Source organism: Hydra vulgaris, chromosome 15, assembly GCF_038396675.1.
Source record: "Hydra vulgaris chromosome 15, alternate assembly HydraT2T_AEP".
Lineage (NCBI taxonomy): Eukaryota > Metazoa > Cnidaria > Hydrozoa > Anthoathecata > Hydridae > Hydra > Hydra vulgaris.
The window spans coordinates 45,100,651-45,120,432 of NC_088934.1; the positions used below are offsets into that span (position 1 = coordinate 45,100,651).

At 25.6% G+C, this 19,782-nt stretch overlaps 1 protein-coding gene across 1 annotated transcript in view; it reads right to left on the reverse strand.

Annotated features, from left to right (window-relative positions):
* Window positions 1-19,782, reverse strand: part of LOC100205056 (3'-5' RNA helicase YTHDC2) — a 54,499-nt gene that overhangs the window by 14,117 nt on the left and 20,600 nt on the right. The window contains exons 3-8 of the mRNA XM_065819975.1: window positions 11,033-11,271; window positions 8,866-9,129; window positions 7,220-7,387; window positions 4,880-5,044; window positions 2,287-2,460; window positions 1,867-2,112 (exon numbers count right to left, since the gene is read on the reverse strand). Of these exons, the coding sequence (XP_065676047.1) occupies window positions 1,867-2,112; window positions 2,287-2,460; window positions 4,880-5,044; window positions 7,220-7,387; window positions 8,866-9,129; window positions 11,033-11,271 (1,256 nt within the window). The remainder of the gene's footprint in view (window positions 1-1,866; window positions 2,113-2,286; window positions 2,461-4,879; window positions 5,045-7,219; window positions 7,388-8,865; window positions 9,130-11,032; window positions 11,272-19,782) is intronic.

Genomic DNA, 19,782 nt, shown 5'->3' on the forward strand with positions numbered 1-19,782 from the left:
ATATTGGCCCGGGCAACGCCGGTTAACTCCAGCTAGTTAACTATATTATTAAATAAATATTAACTATATTATATTTCATTGCTTATCAAAAAAAAATTGTAAGCGATGAAATATAAAATAGTTTCATAAATATAATATACAATTAATAAATATAAAAAAGTCATCTTAAATGAGACTTTTAATTTACAATTAAGTCTGTAGTGATAAACTTCATTGGCTTTTTTCTTCAAAGTTTAGATTAAGTGAAACTTTTAATAGAATAAAATTGTTTTTATTATTTGGTTTTTTTATATGTGCAAAATGCACATTTATCAAATTATATAAGAATAGCCACAGTAAGTTTACATATATTGACTAATTATTAAGAATAAACACAGCAGAGTGTACATATATCAACTGATTTTTGTAGAAATTGGTGCAGTAAATGAACATGTATCAAATGAGGGGTTGGTAAGAGACAGTTACCAGAGAGAAAACAGTTTTAAGTTCAAACAGATATGAAAGGTTATACAGCTAAAGAAACAGAATAATTTATCACAGTTTTTTAAATGAGTTTTTTTACTATATACCCAAATGTCTTACTACAAGATTCTAAAAAAAAAAAGGTTTTATGAAATGCAGCATTATGTAAAGAGGTATGTTCAGGTATGAACATATTTTAGAAATGACTCTTTTGACACCAGTAAAAAATTTACAAATGTTGAGCAAAATGCCTGAAAAAATTATTTAAGTTTTATATGAGTAACATCGAAGCTTGACTGTATAGCAGATATAACAACATTTGCAATGTATTTTAAAACCTTATTTAAAAGAGAGGAACTCATTAGAAAAACCAGTTCAAATATGACAATATTCCATTGTAATCCATAGGACAAATAATAGATTTATGGAATGAATGGAACAATGAATGGAATCAGGATTAAACAAGTAAGTACAATAAATAAAATCTTAGCTATTTTTATGATGCTAACTTTGATAAAGACTGTACATACGGTTTCCATGAAAGGTCTGTAATGAATAATAATTCTAGAAGCTTTAATGTAGAGACTATTAATAATAACTGTTTCTTTTTTTTGAACAAAATAAGCAATCTTACTTTAGCCACCATTTGAATAAACAGTAGTTAAGATATTGGAGTAAACAGTATTTAAAATCAAAATCGTAAACAAATTTTTGCACATCACTGCAAAAATGTTCAACATGATGTAGCAATTGTTATAGTGACATTATTCTTGTCATGGTGACATCATTTTTCAAGTAAAGATAATAACATTTTTCATGTCATGGTAAAAACATTTTTCATGTCATGGTGATAAAATTTCTCTGTTATGGTGACAAGATTTTTCTTTGTTATGGTGACATTTTTTTTTTGTTGCTAATATTTAGATTATTTAAAAATAAAACAAAAAAGAACAAAAATTGAAAACAAAATTATGTATTAAATTTAATAAAACTTTTTAATAAGACAATTCAAAATATATGGGTACCAACAACTGTTGGTACCATTTTTCAATGGGGTAATTTAATCTAACTTTGATATATAATTTTATTCGAAATTTCCTATTTTTTAAATTTAAGAAAACCCCTAACTTTACAGCTTTTATTTTTAGATTTTTTCGGAATTCAGATAAGTTGGCTACTTATTCAACTCTTCAGAAAGACTTATGATTAAAACTTATATTATATGATTAAAATAAATTTTGGGTTTAAAAATGACTTAAAAATAAGAATTAAAGTACTAAGCTTAAAAACATTTATATCTGATCTAAAAACTATAAAACTAACATTTAAGCTATTTAATATTTAAAAACTGTCTAAAAACTTTTGTTTAAAAAAGTATTGTTATGAAATCTAATCAAAGTATACCTAAAGCACCAATTGCTTTTAAAAGATGAATTGAATTTCTAATCATGAGGATAGAAGGGGGTTCTGGTGCTTTAGACAAATAGTCAGCAATGGAAATGTTTACAGGAGCTAACATTTTTGACTGCAAACATAAACTGTGGATTGGTATACGCAGTATCTCAGCATCTTGATATAGTTGCAAATGCTGAAAGCGATCTTTGCTGAATAAATGATAACAAATACCATTTGAACAACGACCAGCTCGACCTGATTAAAAAAAATTGAACATATTTTTGAAAAACTATTTCATCTTAAAACTTTTTGTTTTTATCCACCATGTTTATCAAGAAAAACAGAAATAAAAAGTAGAGAAGAGAAAAAGTTATACAACATTGCAATGAGAGTTAAACTATTTATAAAAAATCTTAATGAGGTTATTACCTCTACGCTGCATAGCACTGGCTTTCGAAATCCAAACTGTTCGCAATGTTGAAGCACAATTTATAGGATCGTGACTGTTTTCTTTAACTTTTCCCGAGTCAATTACATAAACCACATCATCAATTGTAATGCTTGTTTCTGCCAGATTTGTTGAAAGAATTATTTTTCGCACACCTGCCATAAAATAATAATGTTAAATAAAAATAAAATACACATAACTAAAACAACTGAAACAAAAAATAAATATGAAAAACTTCCAAAAACATGTTTGAAAAAAACTCAGATATTTTTATTTGTAACTGACAGAAGTTTGATAAAAACTTGAAAAATCAAGGCACATGATCTTTTTAGAGGCTGATTAGTCATAACAAAATACAAAAAAAACATTTATTTAATAATAAATGTTGTATATCATTAATTAGGAGATACTCAGCTGTAATGAAGTTAGGGGTTTAAACCTTAAGATACCTCATGCATATGTCCTAGATTGTTCATTTCTTCACTAACATTTTTCTTCATTAAAATTATTAAATTAAATATAAAAATAATAATTTAAGTACAAATATACTTGTTCACATTTAAGGAGACAATCTTTATTTAATTAATGAACTTGTAAATAATAAAGAGATACCAAAGTTCCGAGACATTTTATAATATAAAATATTTTATTTTAAGGAGGAATTTTTCGTTATTAAATGCCTATTATAGTGTTAACCTGTTTTACAGACCAGAGCTGAGTATTTTATTTGTTCAGTAATATTAGATATATTATGTTCATTAATATTAGATCTATATGAACAGTTGATCTATTCTAAAAAATCTCTTTTGCAACAATCTAGACTTTATTTTAGACAAAATAAAAATTTAAACTTTTATTTATATTTGGATATAACTAGGTAAGGTGAACACTAACATAAGTGAAGTTCAAGAAACTGTTACTGCTATTACATAAGTATAAGGGGTTTAGATTCTGGTGTATACCTTTTCTTTTTGTTTCCTCTATTACTTTCCTTTCCTCTTTATTTTCCTCCTACCCAAATAAAAAGTTAAATTTTGGAGTTTATATCAGAGTTTTCCTTTTTCTAGGTTAGTTGCCTTTAACACAGCTAAGAAGTTGTCACAGCCCCCTTTAAAGCTGGATAACATGTTACTAGTAGCAGGGTGACCTGAGCTGACAACAATTAATTCAGGGATACAAACTCAAACAAAGCTTAAGAATGTATTTTATTTATTTACTTAACTGATATATTATTTTGATAAATACTAAAATTCAAACTATCTTCTGAACAAGATGATCTGATCTGACTGATTTCAATAAAATGATTAACTATAACTTACACTGCAATAATATTTTTTTCAAAAAGTACTTAGACTAGACATACTAGTTTTTTGGAAATATACTTTTTGAAAACATCTTAAAAATATCTATTTTTCATAGCTTTCAATAAAAACTTAAGAATTCCTTAGATTTAGGAATGAAAATCTATAAAGCTTTCAGGGTTTAAAAGTTTATTATTTTTAATTGTTGTATTTAACAGCAAACATTTCTATTTCTACTTAGTTTTTAGTTGTTTTTCTTTTTTTTTTTCCTTCAATCTTTTCATTTATAAAACCTTCAATATTTCTTTGTTCTAATTTCATTTGTTAAACTTTTCTATTCCTCGGAACTATTTTTTTTTTTTTCTTTGTTAAATAGTTGGTTTTGCTAATGCAATGTCATTTCAATATCATTGCAATGTCATTGCAAGGAATAAATGATCTTTAAACAAATATAAAACTTCCTACAAAATTTACAAACTTTTCTTCTAATAAATTCTCTTTAAAGCTTTTTAGAAGGCCTTTAATAAATTTATTGTGGAAAGAGTTTTATCATAGTAAATTAAACTCTCCTTTTTAATGAAATATTATAAAAATATATTTAATATAATATGTAGTACCTTAAATATTAGTTTTATAATAATTCATCATTTTTAATAAATTCTCTAAAAAGTAGGAAAAGCTTATGTAAAAGACAGGTAAAAAAAAAAAATTTCATATTTAACACAACCAGAATCTGAATTTAAACCACCTGTTAAAATAAAAAAGAACTACAATACTAATTTTACAACAGAAATTTACAGCTCAAAACAACATATCAAAAAATAATTAACACTACGCTTTTAGTAACAGTATTAAAATGTACATAATATTTTTATATTATTTATGTTTCACGTTGTTTATATTATTTATGTTTCACGTTGTTTATATTATTTATGTTTCACGTTGTTTATATTATTTATATTTCACGTTGTTTATATTATTTATGTTTTACGCTGCTTACGTTATATATGTATTACATTTTTTTATTATGTTTCACATTGTTTACGTTATTTTTGTTTCACGTTTATGTAATTTATGTTTCGAGTTGTTTATGTTATGTTCCATAATTAAACAACTAAAATATTTTGATATAAAATACAATAATATTTATAAAAGTTTTGATATTGTTTTTTTTTTAAACTTGAAATGTTATTTCTAACTTTATATGTCAAACTTTTGTAGTATTAAGTCATTTTGCAGCCTTTAATAACTGATGTTGTGCTGATGATCTTACCTGAAGGAGGTTTTGCAAACACTTTACGCTGACTTGATGGTGGAATCATTGAATGTAAAAGTAATATTTGATACTTTGCTCTTGAAGAGAACTCAGGACTTGTAATCAATGAATCTCGTAGAGTAATTATTTCATCATAACCAGGTAGAAACACCAAAATTGCACCTGCAAAATACATATATTAAAACAATATCATCATAAAATAGCATTATAATTGAAAATCAGTATCATTGTAAAACAAAAATCATATATTGAAAATCAGTTATCCCAAAACAAGATTTTCATAAAAAACATCATAATTGAAAGTCAATATAGTATAGAGTTTTTCAAGAGATTTTTAATACGATTATGAATTATGTATATCGTATAACAAGAATATGACCAAACCCTCAGTCCATGTAGCAGCACTCCCTTGCGGGTCAGGCTAAAAGATAGTAGATGTAGCAGCACTCCCTTGCGAGTCAGGCTTTAAGATAGTTGATGTAGCAATATTCCGCGCATGATTTACAGTAAAAAAAATAAAAATAAAAACATTTTATTAAAAAAATAAAAACAAAAACATTGTTTATGTTGTTAAATTAATATTGTTCAGAATGTTTTAAAAACATTCAGAATGTTTTTAAAAACATTCTGGTCAATTAAATTTGCGTTTTTGTGGGTTTTTTAAAAAACGATTAATTTGTAATTAAATTAATGGTTTTGACTTTCGTCCAACACGCAAATGTTGGACGAAAGTCAAAAAGTAATTAAAAGTGACGTATGTGTTGGCGTAAGAATCATTTTTTTCCTTCCATGCTTTCCAAATGCAACAAACTATAGAACTATATATATACATATATATATAATGTTTAAAAAGTCTGAATTTTTAAAAAATTCTTATTGTTTTTATTTTATTTATTATATATTTATTAGTTTATTATTTTCTTAACTAAAATAACAATTCTGATTGTTCTACATTTTTAATAAGACTGCCAAATTTAAGTCTTAGAAATGTCAAAAAATTGTTTTAAAAATAAAAAAAAATTAACCAGATAGTTCACATTTCCTTCCTTACTAATGTCTTTTATTTGGCCAGCTATAAGATTGCTTTGGAATTCCTAATATAAAGATAATTTTATGATTATTTTAAAAGTTTTACTTGAAAATAAACTTTTTCTAATGTATAACAAATGGCAACTTGTGAAATGTCACTCAACAAACACTTGCTAAGATAATAAAGAAAATTTTTTAAAAATGCAATAAAACCATTTTATCTATTAATATGATTACAGATTTAAACCCAAATAGCTTGGCAGAGCAATTCCAAATTAAATTTCCTTCAATAAAAGTTACCACAGATGGTCATATTGCTAACCTTTATTAAGATATCAGCACCACTTTTTTAAAATGACTTTAAATTTATTTTTGATTATTATCTGTGGTTAGCCGTTAAACTTTAAATTTTTGAAGATTTTTTGTTATCTTATCTTAGCTGGTGTAAACCTGTTACGGTTCGTCTAAGAATTAAATTCTACATATAACTCATTTATTTCATGGTGAAAAATTTAAAAACATTGCATCTGCATTCTGCTATTTCATAATTTTAGATGAAAAAGTATATTAAAAGCAGCATAAATTATTTTTTAACTTGTGATAAACTACTTAATATTTGCTGAACCTAACTATTAGACATTACTTTGTTTAATGGAATTATTGTTTAGAAATAATTCTATTCATGAAACATTTAATGCCATTGATACATACAACTTGTCTTCACAAATATCTTCCCAAGAAACTCTGAATACGTGGAGAGTGGTCTCAATCTAAGTATCTACTTTCCATCCCTCAGTCACTTTACCTACAATGCAGTTATTCAACCTCATCAACCAATAAAACTAAATCCAAAATGTCATTTTTTTAAATTGCAACTGATGCAACAATCAATCCTAATGATGCAACCTACCATAGTATCTTTCTAATTGATGAACATCTTGATTTTGTACCCCTAAGCTACTCAAACACATCTTAAATAAACTAGACATCCATATATATTTAGCAAATACAAAAGCAATATTCCAATATTGGGATTCAACATCCAACCTGCAAATTTAACTATGTATTTAAACACATATCCAACGAAATTTATCTACGGTCTGCATATGTTCTCTTTAGGGTCAAATGCAATGACAAAAACACAGTGCTAACTAAAGTCTTTATGTTGATTAAAAAATTATTATGTAAACAGATTACTTGAAAATATTTTAGTTTTAATAAATTCAAATCAATAGTTATTTTATTATAAAACTAAAAAAATAATAATCTGAAAAACAATAATACTATTGAATTAAATAAATTTTGAACCTTGTAATGCTGTTGTTTTTTTAGTTATTGAGGAAATCAAAGCCATAATCAAATTAATATCAACTCTTTGATCATCAAAAGATTTGTGGTACAACTCTAGTCGTCTATGATCTTCTTCATTGTTTGAACAATTGTTGACAACAGGTTGCGAATTACCAGATATGAGAGCTAAATTTACCACAAAAAATTTCGTAAAAACAAAACAATAAAAAATAAAAATAAAAAAAAACTAATGAGAAAATAAAACATATATAAAATTTTAATCAATTTTTTATTTCTTTAAATTTTGTCAACAGTCAGCTGCTAACAAACAGTTTATTATTAAAAAAATTAAAAATATTTAATTAAATTCAAAGTTTATTAATTTTATTTGGCAATTTTCCTGAGACATTTTAAATTTAATATTAGCTTCAAATACATCCTTAATTTACTAGATGTTTTTATCCAATTTGTCTTGTGTTACTTTTAATAAATTAAAGATGAACTTTTTAGCTCAATAAAAACTTTAATTTTTTAAATTATACACATTTATTTCAATAATTGCTTCTAAATCAGTTTTTATTTATGAAAACTAATTTATTTTGGTGTTTGATGAAATTTAAGAGCAAATCACAATTTATCTACAAGTAAGCAAATTTAAGAGCAAACTGCAACTTATTTACAAGTAAGCATTTATCAGTAAACCAAATAAAAAAAAAACTCTTTCATTTAAATAACACAATTTCTAATTATTTTTCTTAGTAATGGCAACCTCACTTATCTTTAGATAAAAATTAGAATATTGTTTATTTTAAATTAAAACATTATGATTAAGAAATTTTATTGCTTGAATTTCGATGTGCAACATAAATTAGTTAAAACTTTGGATATATTTAGCATTTTTCTTAACAATTTGTATCCTTACATATAATTCATAAACGATGTAAAACTATCCGGGCTAAACTGAAAAATTAATGCTTATACCACTTTTAGCATATCATAATTTGTAATTTTTTTTTCAAAAGCCAGACAAATAACATAGATAAAAAGCTCCCAGACTTGTATAGCTTCTTTAACTATTATTGAGACTTAAAAGAGACAAGTTCTTATGCCTAAGCTTCAGAGTGGTATATCGAAAACTCTTCAAGTTTTTGTTTTTAAAATACTTCATCTTCGTTAATATCAAACAATTTGATTTACTTTTTAATTTCTTGGCAACTAATCTTTTCTCTTTTAATAGACTTTCTAATGACAATTTAGTTTTTATTCTCTTTGTTTTAGTATTTACTATATTCTTCAAAATATTATAATATTTTTGAACACTTTCTAGCTGAAAATAGTATTCTAGTTTTGGATATTTTTTTAAAATTTATTGACTTTTTGTTACTTTTATATTTCTTTTATAAAAAATATATCTTTTCTTTATTTGGTATCTATCTTGTATCTATTTGGTATCTATTTATTTTATTTGGTATCTATCTTGTTGTTAGAAACTAATTTTTTTGTTAAATCTGAAAATGACGACTTTATTAAAATTATGATTTTAAAATTACAATTGCATTAATAATATATTAAAAACTTTTACAAATTCCAAAAAAAATATATATATACATAATATGGAAAAAAATAAATACAAAAAGTACAAAAATTTCAAAAATAATACATACAATGTAAGAACTCAACTACATAGTCTTGATTAAAATGACTTGCCCATTCAAATGCATCTCGCTTGTTATTGGGATCTCTTATATGTAAATTAGCACCAAGTTCAACCAATTGTTCAGTAAGGGCAAGATTTCCTCTTGCAGCTGCAACAATTAGTGCAGTCATTTTAGTATGAGAGTGTTGATAATTAATGTTAACATTCTCATTTAGGATCATATGTATAATTTGATCAAAAGCTTCATCATCGCCATTTAACCAAGCTTGAGCTATAGTGATAAAAATAATGTAAAAAAATATTTACCTGAAATTCAAAACATTTTAATAAAATTTTATCAAGTTTACAACACTTAAGTACATCTATTTTATTAAAAATAGATTTTATTTAAAATAGGGAAACTTTTGTGGTTTTGATCATCAGGACTTATTCATCTTAAATTCATGTTAAATGAATATACAAATAGTTAGAGTTAATCCCATACCTGGAAGAATATAAAATCTAAGTTATTCCAATAACCCATGTCATACTAAATTTAAATGGCCCAGGTTAAAACGAAACAGAAAAAAACTGTTTTTATTCAGGTTATCCGAGTATCATGCACCAAATAGTAATGATGTTTCTAAAGACATAAAAACAAAACACTTTTTTTGCTCTCTCTATATCGCATTGCATCAACATGTAAAACAAGACTTTTAAATTATGAATTAACTGAGGGTTTGGTTTAAAGCAGGTACAATCTAGAAATCTAGAAGAACATTTATTACAGCAAAAAAACAAAAAAAACTTGTGTTTCTTATTTTTCTTTTTTGTGTGTGTGCAAAATATACTAGGACAGTGCATACTAAGTATACAGGGATAACAATTTATTTGCGTATAGATATTGGAATAACTATAAAACACTGTATCTACACAAATATTTATTGGATATTAAATAGAGTTGTGAAGATAGAATGTAACATTGAGTGGGGATAGGGTGTAACATACAGGAATTAATAAAATAATTTGTGAAATTAATGTTGTACTTAAATGGATTTTATGCTAGATATCTTTGATAGATAGCTTTATCATCTTCAACTTATGACCTTTATAAACATTATAATAAATGAAAAATAATCCTGTGAATAAGAAAACAATCTTGGTTAATTTGTTGATTAAGCTTGGTTAATTAAAACAGCTTAAAATTGCAACTTGTAACTTTGCTAGTATTCAAATTAAAAGGACATGGATTCTAATATGTGGATTCTAAAAATGTTTTCAAAAAGAGCTCTGCATTATTGACTGAAAAACTTGAAATTTTTTGATAAATGGCATTGTCTATTATTACTTTTGATAAATGGTATTGTGTATTATTGACAAATGATAAATGGTATTGTCTATTATTGGACTTAAAACACAGTAAGGAAGATAGGTTGAAGATGGTAAAGAAGTTCACAAGTCTTGCAGCTGTTCTGAGGACCTTTTTTTTCTTTTTTTGTCACATTTAATCATAATTTTTGCTTTCTTATTGACAAGGGAGCATGTTATATACACTTTTTTTCTAGTTTTGCTAGTACCTTTAGTACATCTGCTAGTACATTTTTATGTACTTGTTGAGACTATTACATAGTTGACACTACTGCATGGTTGACACTAAGGCATGGTTAACACTAATGCATGGTTGACACTAATGCATGGTTACAGTATAAAGTTCTATATTTAAAAAATTTAATAAAAATTGTAAATGTTTAGCGCATTGTTTTTGCAATCAAAAAACATGCCCTTTATACGCAATTGGAACAAAAACTACTTACGTCTTGTTAACAATTTTATTAGAGTTCTTACTCATAGTTTATACTTTAACAGATATTTTTTTTTTTATATCATCAAAATTTTATAATCAACATTTTATATTTTACATAAATTACTATTTTTATAAGAAATGCGTCAAAATACACTTTTCATATTTTTTAAAATATTAATGTACTAATATTTAATATATTATTATTTAATATATAATATTTTTACTTAATGATATATTTTACCATCAAAGTTTTATAAAAATATTCTACACTTAAGCTTATGTAATATTGTCATCTTTTTATTGGGTCAAAATTTTCATATTTTTATCTAGCTCATATGTTTATAAAAAGAAAACTTGTCCTTTATGTAAAGTAACAGGTAAAACAAATTACCAAGGTATGAATCCATTTCCTCAGAAAAGTTAATATCACACTCTTGTTCTTCTAAACCTGGATTTTCATCATCTTCTATAATTATTTCTTCACCATCCTCATCATGAATTGATTCCTCGCTGCTATGTTTTAAGTCATCATCTTGAGCAATACCAAGTAATTCAACTTTTTTATTAATTTGATTCATTTCTAATTCTTCGCTTTCTACCAATGCATTTGATTCTTTTTCTGATAATAAACTATTGATAAAAATGAAGTCATTAAACAACAGCATTAACTAGACAATAAAATATATATGTTACACAAAAATATTCATGACTTATTGTTTTATACTTCTACAACTATAAATAAAAAAAGGAATATATAAAAACAAAAAAGAAAAAGCTTAAACTAAAAAAGTTGCTTGCAATTAGTTTCTTTAGAGCCTAACCACCTTTTATGAAATGACTTCATAGATTCCATAGACTTCATGAATTTTACAAGTGGATTCCATAAATGTCCAGCATGGATAGATTCCATAGATAAATTCAATAGATTTATTTTTTCAGTTACTAACATGCTTCTAACAAACTTATCACCAAGTCTGAGGAGGAGTATTTAACAAGGAAGTTAACACTGCTTTTGTAACCAATGTCATACATATGGCCAAACCAGACTTTAAACCCTTAACTCTGAGATCTTTAAGCACTTTAAGAACCACTTTAGAACTTTAAGATAACCTCGGTATATAGATTTTATAAATTGATTTCATAGATAGACCATCTATGAAATCAACTTATATAAGGATTTAAAACTCATCAACTTAAACAATAGGTTCAACTGACTTTTCAAACTATCCTTCAAAAGTAATTTGATAGTAATGGGAACCTGGTTGTAATTTTTTATTTTTATATTGATTATTTTTATTTTAATTCATTCTTTCTGTGACTTATAACTGGCTTCAAAGACAAATGTAGAAGCCAGACTTTGCCCTAGTGTTAGCGCTGCTAGAATAAAAGGTTTTGTTCTGGGTTCCATTCTGTGAATGTTGAATTTCTATGAAAAGCTAAAGTAATTTTATGTGCAAAAGGTGTATAAAAGGTGTATAAAAGGTGTATAAAGGTGTATAAAAGGTGTATAAAGGTGTATAAAAGGTGTATAAAAGGTGTATAAAAGGTGTATAAAAGAGCTTAAAGAGTTGATTTAGATGAAAAGGCCAGAGGTTGATTAATATTAAAATCAAGCTTAAATCAAAAAAAAAGATTTTATAAATGTCAAATTGTCACACCTTCACTGACCTTGCCAGTAAGGATTTAAAGTTAGGACAGAGGTATATCGAGGTGCAATAGAGGTTTAAACTTAACTTAGTTAGAATCATATCATAATATAGCGAGATAAATTTGTATTATGGATATTATGGAGCTTTAAATCAGAAATTGATTTTGGAAGATTAGAAGTTTTGATCTATTCTCTCCAGATACTTTTTAATTGTTAATCATAACAAAAATCTAAATTTAGAATGCTTCACATTCTATCGAAATTAAGAGCAGTAATGTATTAAAATAAATAAATTTCTTTGAGTTTTTAAAAGTTAAATAAAACATTTAATAAAAGTTATTTAAAACTTTTATTAAATAGAAATCTTGAAATTTGAATGGAAAATCTTGGTTTTGACAATCCAATGCAAATCACTATATATTATTGCTGAACTTAGTAGTATTAGTATTAGTAGTAATAGTAATAGTAATAGTAGTAGTAAGTAGTTTGTGTGAGCCTTCAAGTTACCTTTTAAGCTCCCTGATGTTATGCAAAGGGCTGTTATGTTACAATTCTGTTTACGTTTCAGCATAACATGTGGGCTCATGAGCCCTTAAGTTACGCGTTTTGATAATGAAAGTAACAAGTTTAAAATGAGTTTTAGAACAATTACCTTTAGAGCGCAAAGCGTAAAATTTGAACCTGTGGAAATTATAAGTAACTCCTATATAAGTAACATTAAATAATTGATAGCAATACTATTCTCTAAAATTTAGAGTAAATAACGAATCATTTAAAAGGTATATATATATATATGTGTGTGTGTGTGTGTGTGTGTGTGCGTGTGTGTTCTTATATGATAGATATCTAATTTTCTTATACTATATACTATATAGCTTAAGAAAATTAGAAATGGATCAAGAATCTGTTTCAAGTTCACCCTGTGTATTATGCACATGTGTTGTGAACATCGAATTTCAAGGTGGTACTGTTGGTGAAGGAAATTTTGTTTGTAAAACTTGTTATGGTAACTTTTTATTATTTTTTTTTATAATAAACTTTTTCATAATTTAGAAATAAAAATGTACACATATATTTATTAAAAATTTTTTTTCTCCATTTATGTTCAAAAATGTTTCTTTTGTGATATGCTTTAATGATTCTTTTATTGTTTCAGTCTTACCGAAACAAATATAATTCTATATGTTTAAGTTTAAAATAATATAGGTTTTAAACACACAGATCAACATAAAATAAGAAATACAGACACAAATAAAATAAAAAAAGTGCTGCAAATTTTGTACACTTTTTTTATTTGATTTGTGTCTGTATTTCTCTTATTTTATATAAACAGCATTGAAGTTATGGCAAATCCAGAAAAAGTCGTTTCCGAAGGCGAGTTTTCAATGATTTTGATTTTTATATCTAAATTTGTATATATATACATATATATATATATATATATATATATATATATATATATATATATATATATATATATATATATATATATATATATATATATATATATATATATATAAGTTCTGGAAAAATTTACAAAACAGGAGTTTGATGAAATTTTTTCTGGAAAAGTATAATTTTTATAGTTTTTCATCTTAGTTTATTGAAACAAATAACAAGTTGTTTAAATATTGTTCGAATTGTTAGGTATATGCATAAATTTTATGATATACTATCACTTATGGCCCTGCGAATCTTCAAAATTTTGAATCAAATTGTTTTTTCGTAAGGGATTTGAGATTCAATTTGAAAATCGAAAATTGTAAATCGTAAATCAAAAATGATTTGAGTTTTTTGAATCCTTATTTTATTTTTTTTGTGGTTTTTTAAGATAATCAGCGCTTTGGCAAACTTGAAATAGTGTTATTTATCTTTAAATACCTTATTAATCAATCAATAAAAGGGTAGCACCAAAAAACTAATTTATAAAAATTTATTATCGAAATATTTATTTTATGAAATATATATTTAAAAAAAAGTTTTAAACTCAGATTTCCTTTAATTGCTGATTCATTTCTCAAATCAAGACCTGCTTTTTGGAGATTTGAAACAAAAACAAAAAAAAAACAGATTCGCAGGGCCCTAATATTACTACATGGTATTTAAATAAAAATGTTGAATTTTTTGCTAAATTAGTTTCACTATGTTATCAAAGTTTGAATATAATAACAATAGTTAATAAATTTATGATTGGTTGCCACTTTTAACGAAACAATTAACAAGTATGCTTGTGCACTTAATTGTCTTTTTTGTTTTATAGTTGCATAGCTATAGGCATAACATATATAAAGAAGGAGGTTCAAGAAAAAGGAGGTTTCAAAAAAAAGATTATTTTAATATAAAATGATATTGCAAAAAAAATTAAATTATCATAATAAATTTAAGTTGGTCATTAGATATTAATTATTTTATTTAAGTGTCTATTTAAATTTTTTTAGAAAATATGATCAATTTTGAAAATAGATCAAACTTTGTTGAGCTGCTGTCTAAGGATCAATCCAGTTTTTTAAATATGGCATTAGGCTCAAATATTCGTGAAACTGAGTTATAATTAAATACACAATTAAGTTACCAATATGTTTCAATAGTTGTATAATTTTTTTCATTATTTTTTTTCCCTACAACGATTACATCTACAAAGTTATTGTTCCAGAATGCTTTGTTAGTCTTTTTTCAAAATTTATGCCGTGGTCCAGAATTCAGGTAAGAAAATCATATTTTAAAAATTTTAACAAGTAACAAATTTTTTTTAATTTTTATATCTTTTATTTTATTTTAAAATTCTCATTTTATAATATTTTGAAAAATTGTTTGTTCATAATTATTTTGTTTTTATTTTTGGTATTCATGTTAAAAAAAATATTTTTTAGGCTGAAGTTTTTTTGGAGAAGTTTTTTTCTGCGAGTTAAATCAGAATAATTTATTTATTTTACAATTTAGTTACAAAAAATGTAGAATAATTTTATTTACTTAATAAGTTAAATATATAAGTTGTATTTCTTTATATTGATATAAAGGAATAAACCTTTGGAAAAGAAAGCAGCTTCACAGGTGCCAAATGAAAGGCAGATATGCTGTATATAACTTTGATTTTTCTAACCAATCCTATCAACTTAAAAATTATTTATTTTATAAACTTTATTTAATTAAGCATGAAAAGTGAAATAATGAGAACTCTTGAGAATGATGATTTCCATTCTGCATCAAGGGTATTATTTATTTTGATATATGTATTATTTTCTAATATATAGTTATATAATTTGATATACATTTTTTTATCATGTTTTTGTTATCTTACTTTACATGAAAGTTGCAAAAGTTCATCGTTAATTTCTTAAATAATTTATATTCTTTAAATGATAAAAACTAACCAACAACAAATTGAACATGTCAGCTACACTTTTACACAAAAATAACATGGATTATGCAGATAAATTCATTGTATAAATATCATTTTACAGTGACACTTTTTTTATTATCTTTTATTATCATTTTTATATCAATTTTCATATATCTACATCAATAACCATTTGCTAGAAGTTGATAAAAAGACAATTATATTAGACTACTTTTAAATTTTCTGCCGTGGAAAATCACAGAAAAAGTTTTAACTATTTCTTTTGTTGTTTTTTGAAAAGGTCATTTCAAAGCTTCTGCTTCAAAAAATGTGTCTGGTTCAAAAGAGGTTGAAACTCGTCGAAAAGTTAAACGCCCTATATGTAATGAGTAAGTATCTTAATAAATAATTTTTTATTATAACTATGATAATATCGAAGGTTATTTTAATAATTTAATAATTATAATTATAAATTATTAATTTCCACTTATTAAATTGTATGAAGTAATAGCTTATTTAGGTTCTTAACAAAGTTATGAAAGTGTTTTTCAATACTTTTATTTAAATTTTAAGTTAGATAAATTATTGTTTAATATAGTAATAAGTATATATGTTTGTCTAGTTTGTCTAGTATATATGTTTGTCAGGTTTGATCTCACCAGATGGTGAGATCAAACCTGAGCGTACAGCTAAAAAACATAAAAATGTCATTATGGTTGTTGTGCGACACCTGCAGATGATAAAATTAATTATAAGCATCTTGGATGCACTTCTTTTTTAAACTCCTGGATGTTAAAAATGGAACACAACCAGAAACAACCTGGAACAATTAAAACTTATTTAGGTTCAATACAAGTATTTTTAGATTTTTGTATTTTGAGAGAAAGAAATGATATCATTACTAATGATGAGTATGTTAAGCTAAAAGTTTTGATTAAAAAATGGACTCGTACCTTATGGAAGGGCATCCAAGAGAGGCAGTATGAGAAAGATTTAGAAGACTTTCACAGCTTTCCATCTGAAGAGGAAATCATTAAATTTTATGCTTTAGATTATGTAAAAAGTGCAAAAAAAGTTTTAAAAAGCTGCAATAACAGTAACTTTGAATTAAATAAGTCTAATTATTGTTAAGCCAGATCATCTTTATTGACCTATATACTATTCAATAATGCATCAAGACCAAGAGCTCTTTATAATACTAGCAGCTATACAGTCAGCGTTAAAAAACACAAAACAAGCTATAAAGAACCTGCTAACAAAGCAATGACTGTAGAACTGTACAATGAAGTTGCTGTTTACATAGAGTCTTTCAGCAATAAGCTTGAAGGCATATCTCAGCTAACTGATATGGAACCTGTTTTTCTAAGTTTCAGTGGTGTAGCTATGGATTTATCAATGATATCCTCTCAATTTACTCTATTTTGGAACCGTGCTTTGGGCAAAACAAATTCTGATTCTTCTGCAATGAATCCAACCCTGGTGAGGAAATACACTACAACTAAAGTACATAGTAAATTTCCTCATTTAAAGGAAAAAACAGCACAACACTTGTGTCACAGCTTGAAAGTTGCTGAAACAATTTATGCATTGTATGACACACAAAGTTCTGCATCAAACATATGTACTGCGTTAACTTCTGTACAAAGATCAACTAATGGAGTTTTAAAAGATGCCACAGATAAAATAGACACTACTATGGATTTGTTTAATGATGAGATAAGCAAAGGCTTGATTAAAATAGCTGATGTTCAAAAAAAGATTACAGGTGCAGATTGTGATTTGAAGAAAGTATTAGATAAAGTAAGGCATACAATCTGTAAAAGAAATATAACTGCAGGATCCATACCAACTGTTGACAAAGTTCATTTCTCAATTGAGCCTACAATTGAAAGAGTTAAAAAAGATGATGAAATTGTTGAAGAAAAAAATAAGAAAGAAAAACCTGAGCCTTTTAAAAAATTATATAGTTTTAGAGATAAAAAAGAAAAAAAAAGAAATGTATATGATGAGTTATTGGAAAGTGCAGAACATGTCGAAACTGCCAATTTTTCTGATCTTGATTATGTTGCACCATCTCCTGAAGTCTCATTCAAAAGAATACGAAAAGAATTTACAGAAGATGATAATCGACTTATATAAAGTGTCTATCATCAGTTATATTTTCAAATGAGCCTATTGTTAAAAGTAAGTTTACGTCAACTTTAAAAAGTCAACCAGAATTAGTTAATATTGTAAATCGGTTTAAGGTTCAATCGTTGATTGTAAAGATGAGAACTGAAAGACAAAAGAATTTTAAGGGATTGTAATATACTCTTGATATTAAAATTTAGTAACATATTTTTTATTTGTCTTTATGTTATGTGAGTCAAATATTGAAGTTTACTTTTAAAATTTAAATATAATACTAAAGCAGTTTTTATTTATTATACGCTATGGTATTGAGTTTTTCTATGCATAAAGTAAATGATGATTTTTTTATAAATAAAGTAGATTCTGTCTATATTTATATTATAATAGTTTATATAATAATAATATAAATTTCTGTTATTTTTTAAAGTGAACTTTTTTTTTTTACTTCATATTGTTTATATCACCATGTCTAAAAATAAAATAACTCTAACTTATATTTTTTGCAGAGAGAGTATTTGCCCTTCGCATTTATTATTATTTAGCAGACAAAACGTTATTCTTGGTGTTTTTTAGCCAACAAAACGTTATATTCTGATCGTTGCACCAATACTGGTGGCGTATATACTCAAAATTATTTGCAATACTTTGACCTGTTGGACATGTTGGCTAAAATAAGTACTACAGTTAGCATTGGCATAATAGAATTTCCAATTTCACTATGTTGGTGTTACATTAGGTCAGCATCAATCATTTTACACTATTTAGAAGCTTATTGCTTAAAAAATAAACTCTCACTAAAAAAGTTATAAATATGTTTTTACAAATAACGCATTTTTTACTCTAATATCCCCCTCCTTCGGTATCATCCTGAGCCTGATGTTACACGAAATGCCCTCGGGTTACATTATGCGCCTAAATGTTACTAAGTGATCTCTCGTGTTACTATTTTCTTAAACTAATTATATAATATTTATATCAAAGAGACGCAAAGTTGACTTTTTACATGCAAAAAAACTCATTTAAATCATAAAATTTGTTAAAAAATTGCAAAAACGTAAATTAAAACTGAAATCGAGTGAAAGGCTTCAATTTGATATCGGTACTACTGTGTCGTAAAACAAATATAAAATAAAAAGGACATATAAAAAGAGATTTCTGAATTAATAAAAATAGAATCGGATCATTTCCGCATCACATCATACAAATAATAAGGTAATAATAAACTCAATTATAATTGAAAACAATTTTGAAACGCTTATTATATGTGATATGTCTTCTTTGGCCATAATTTGCGATATCAGAAGATGAAATGAACATCTTATTTAAATGTCATTCTGCGGTGCATATACTAGACTTCTTGTAGCACCTAAAAACATATACACATATGTTCTATTGTTCAATTCCCCAAAGCCGAGGGGGCCACTTCATATAATTCAATTTTTTATTCTCTACTATTTATTATTTATTTTTCTACTCCTAGAATGTTGAAGTTGCATTTAGATCAATTTTTTCGAGTCTATTTCAAAAATAGCTTTAGTATTGGGGTAGCCGTGTCTTCCACCTTTTTTTATCTTATATTGCAATTTCCACATGTAGATGTAGAAAACAACATGTAGACAACATGTCAAATTAACATTGCACATGGTTAGGGTCATATTTTTGGGGGCCCAGGGCTATTTATAAAAAGAATTTTATAATCCTTTTTTATAGAAAAGTTTCTAACCAGCCTAACCCAATCAGCACAATCTACTATCCCTATCATATTTTTTATTTAATACTTAACAAAACGTTATAGTTGGCCATATCCATCTTCTTGTTGCATTTACGCTGACTTTGTATATACTCAAAATTGTTGGCAATACTTTGACCTGTTGGCTATATTAAAGTACTACAGTTGGCGACAAATCAATATAATGCATGTTTTACTAGGTTGGTGTTACATTAGTGTTACATTACATCAATATAATAATTGCATAGTATGCAATTATTATGCAATGCATATGTCTCAATCTTTACGAAGCTTATT